The sequence below is a fragment of the Aplysia californica genome, unplaced genomic scaffold (genome assembly GCF_000002075.1).
Source record: "Aplysia californica isolate F4 #8 unplaced genomic scaffold, AplCal3.0 scaffold00002, whole genome shotgun sequence".
NCBI lineage: Eukaryota > Metazoa > Mollusca > Gastropoda > Aplysiida > Aplysiidae > Aplysia > Aplysia californica.
In genome coordinates this window covers 4,713,825-4,716,324 of record NW_004797272.1, presented here as the reverse complement: position 1 = coordinate 4,716,324, position 2,500 = coordinate 4,713,825, and the positions used below count along the sequence as shown (strand labels likewise).

At 37.9% G+C, this 2,500-nt stretch overlaps 1 protein-coding gene across 1 annotated transcript in view; it reads right to left on the bottom strand.

Moving 5' to 3' along the window:
- Positions 1-1,258, bottom strand: part of LOC101855760 (amiloride-sensitive sodium channel subunit gamma) — a 4,828-nt gene extending 3,570 nt beyond the window's left edge. Inside the window, exons 1-2 of the mRNA XM_035972130.1 lie at positions 1,252-1,258; positions 920-1,076 (exon numbers count right to left, since the gene is read on the bottom strand). Of these exons, the coding sequence (XP_035828023.1) occupies positions 920-1,076; positions 1,252-1,258 (164 nt within the window). The remainder of the gene's footprint in view (positions 1-919; positions 1,077-1,251) is intronic.
- Between the last annotated feature and the right edge of the window lie 1,242 nt (positions 1,259-2,500).

Here is a 2,500-nt window from a genome sequence, read left to right as displayed (position 1 = left end):
CGGCAGAATTCAAAATTTGTAAAATCCTTAGGCCTATCATAAAGAAAATCCCGATCACACATGTAAAATTAGTAAGATACATCCTTATACCCTCCGTGATTCCAAATGAACTGACCACTTCTCTCCTTGGGGAATGTCCAGGAAGTCAAAATCAGAAATGAGGGGAATAATATTTATTGGGCAATCTACTCCCTCTATGTCTACCCCCCAGGCAAAGCTGTAACATGCATGCAGCATTAAGGTCGTCTTTCAAGACACAAAAGGCCATACACCAACAGGATGCGTGCATTTGTGAAGCAGTAAAAAGGGAGTTTTCGCATTTAAAGTTCCTTCGCAATATCCATTTTATAGATTAGAAAACTATTGATGAGTTGCACGCCTTTTCACATTACGTTCCAATCAACCCTTGCATTTCCTTTCTTTTTATGTTCCTTCTGTTTCAACAGTTATTGAAAGTAAACCGTAAAACATTTAAGGCACTTGCAACCCAATTAGGTAACATAAGTACAGAAGATAAGCTGTATTACTAGAGAGTGACATACCAAAGAAAAGAAGGAAGAGAGATAATGACGATAGATGTTTGATAGGAGAGAAGGAGCAAACCACGCCAGAGCATTCACCAACCACTCACAATTATTGAAAAATACATTAAGGAAATACAATTAAAAAATTAATAAGAGTATCATATAAAACAGCAATTCTATACGGCTATCAGAGCGAATGGTACTCTTCTTTTAACAATGTCATCAATATATTATTGCCATAGATCTAACAGAACTGTTGCGACTCTCCATCAGTTTACGTCACTATACAATTTTCTCATACGTTATAACGTGTGAATGTAGGGGCCAAAGGCCTTTCTTCAAATCAATAAAACTCATGAAATATTTAAATCTCTCGCCCGAATGTAACCACCTACTTGGATGTAACGTTGATGTCAGAGTCCAGGGAATCCCATTTGTTGAAAGTCGAGTTCTGCAGTAGGGCTGACCAGTCAATATCAATGCTGGACTTGTCGGCCGGGTTACGAACCTGTCTCTTCTTACGCGAACGAGGACCATCCACATGGAACTTTCCTGTTGAAATAAGTTGATTATACACATTTTTAAAAAAACAACCTCCATAATCTACCGTACACCTCGAAATCTTCGGCGCTTGTATGATCTAATTGTGTTGCGAGTGCTGTGATACTCTTACTAAAACAAAACAATACATTAGGATGGCTCGTTTAAAGGAACTGCATACAACAACCCGACATATCTACCTGACCCTTAGCAGCTGCTTGTGAGAAAAGTAATGGGCAATAATCATGTTGAAGCTACCTTTAATAGTTTAACAGTTTTCAGAGTAATCTCCCTTAATCTTTCACTAGATTTTTTTCTCGGTGAGCATTCTGGGGGAGAGATTGCAGAGTGTGAGATGGACAAATTTTAAAAAAATATATATCTTCAACAATCTACAGGAAATTATGTGGATGTTGCCATGGCGACAGTATTTAGTGAGTTCCCAGGGCTGTTGTTGTAGTCGATGTTGTTGTTGTTATTGTTTTTGTTGTTGTTGTTGTTGCTGCTGCTGTTGCTGTTATTATTGCTGTTTCTTTAACAGCCTAACTCCGTCTTTTGGTATACCTTTTTCCTTTTGTAGTCACTAAACAGCTCTTCCCTTTCTTGCAGGTTTGTTTTGTTTTGTTGTTGTTGTTTTTTTGGAGGGTTGAGGGTTGTTGATGTTGTTTTTTTCTGCAACTGGACCGACCGAATCGTCCATTGTATTTGGAATAAACGAGGAGACTGACTTCACTCATCTGTGTATTGTCGGAAACAGAATAACAAAAACATATAGTATAGTGACAATGAAACGTTTACCTTGCCGACGCTGTTCCTTCATTTTGTTCTTTCTTATGATCTCGGATTTCTGAAAGCTAACGAAGTCCTCGTATTGCTTCATTGTGATTTCTCCGGCGTCGACTCTTTTCTTCATAGCGACCCACTGAGTTTTCATTTTCCTGAAAGTGTCTGCAGAGTGCTGGCTGATTATCTCGTTCTCACTTTTTCCTTGGTGCCCACCGGTGTGAGCGTGGTTCCTTGACTTCGAGTGGAGGAGCTGTTAGAAGAGAAAGTCTCTGTTATATTTGTTTGAGTAAGAGTTTTACGCACTTTTTAAAAAAAGGGTCAACGATGAAAGGTGTTACAAGAGGAGTTACAAACACACAAAAAAGAAAGAGGAAAGAAAAAGACGACAGATGTTTGATGGGAAAGAAGGAACAAACCACACCACAGCATCCACAAACTACCAACGAAGAGAAGCTCTGAGATTTGGAGTACGTCAATATTACAAGCCTTCTATGTCTTGACAAAACACAATTACTAATGCTCAAAGAAGGAAACATCTGGTTTTGTGGATGTATTGCTGTAAGAGCCAAAAACATCCACTTTGAGAAGATAAACCTTTAAAATAATAATAATAATGATAATAATAATAATAATAATAATAATAATAATAA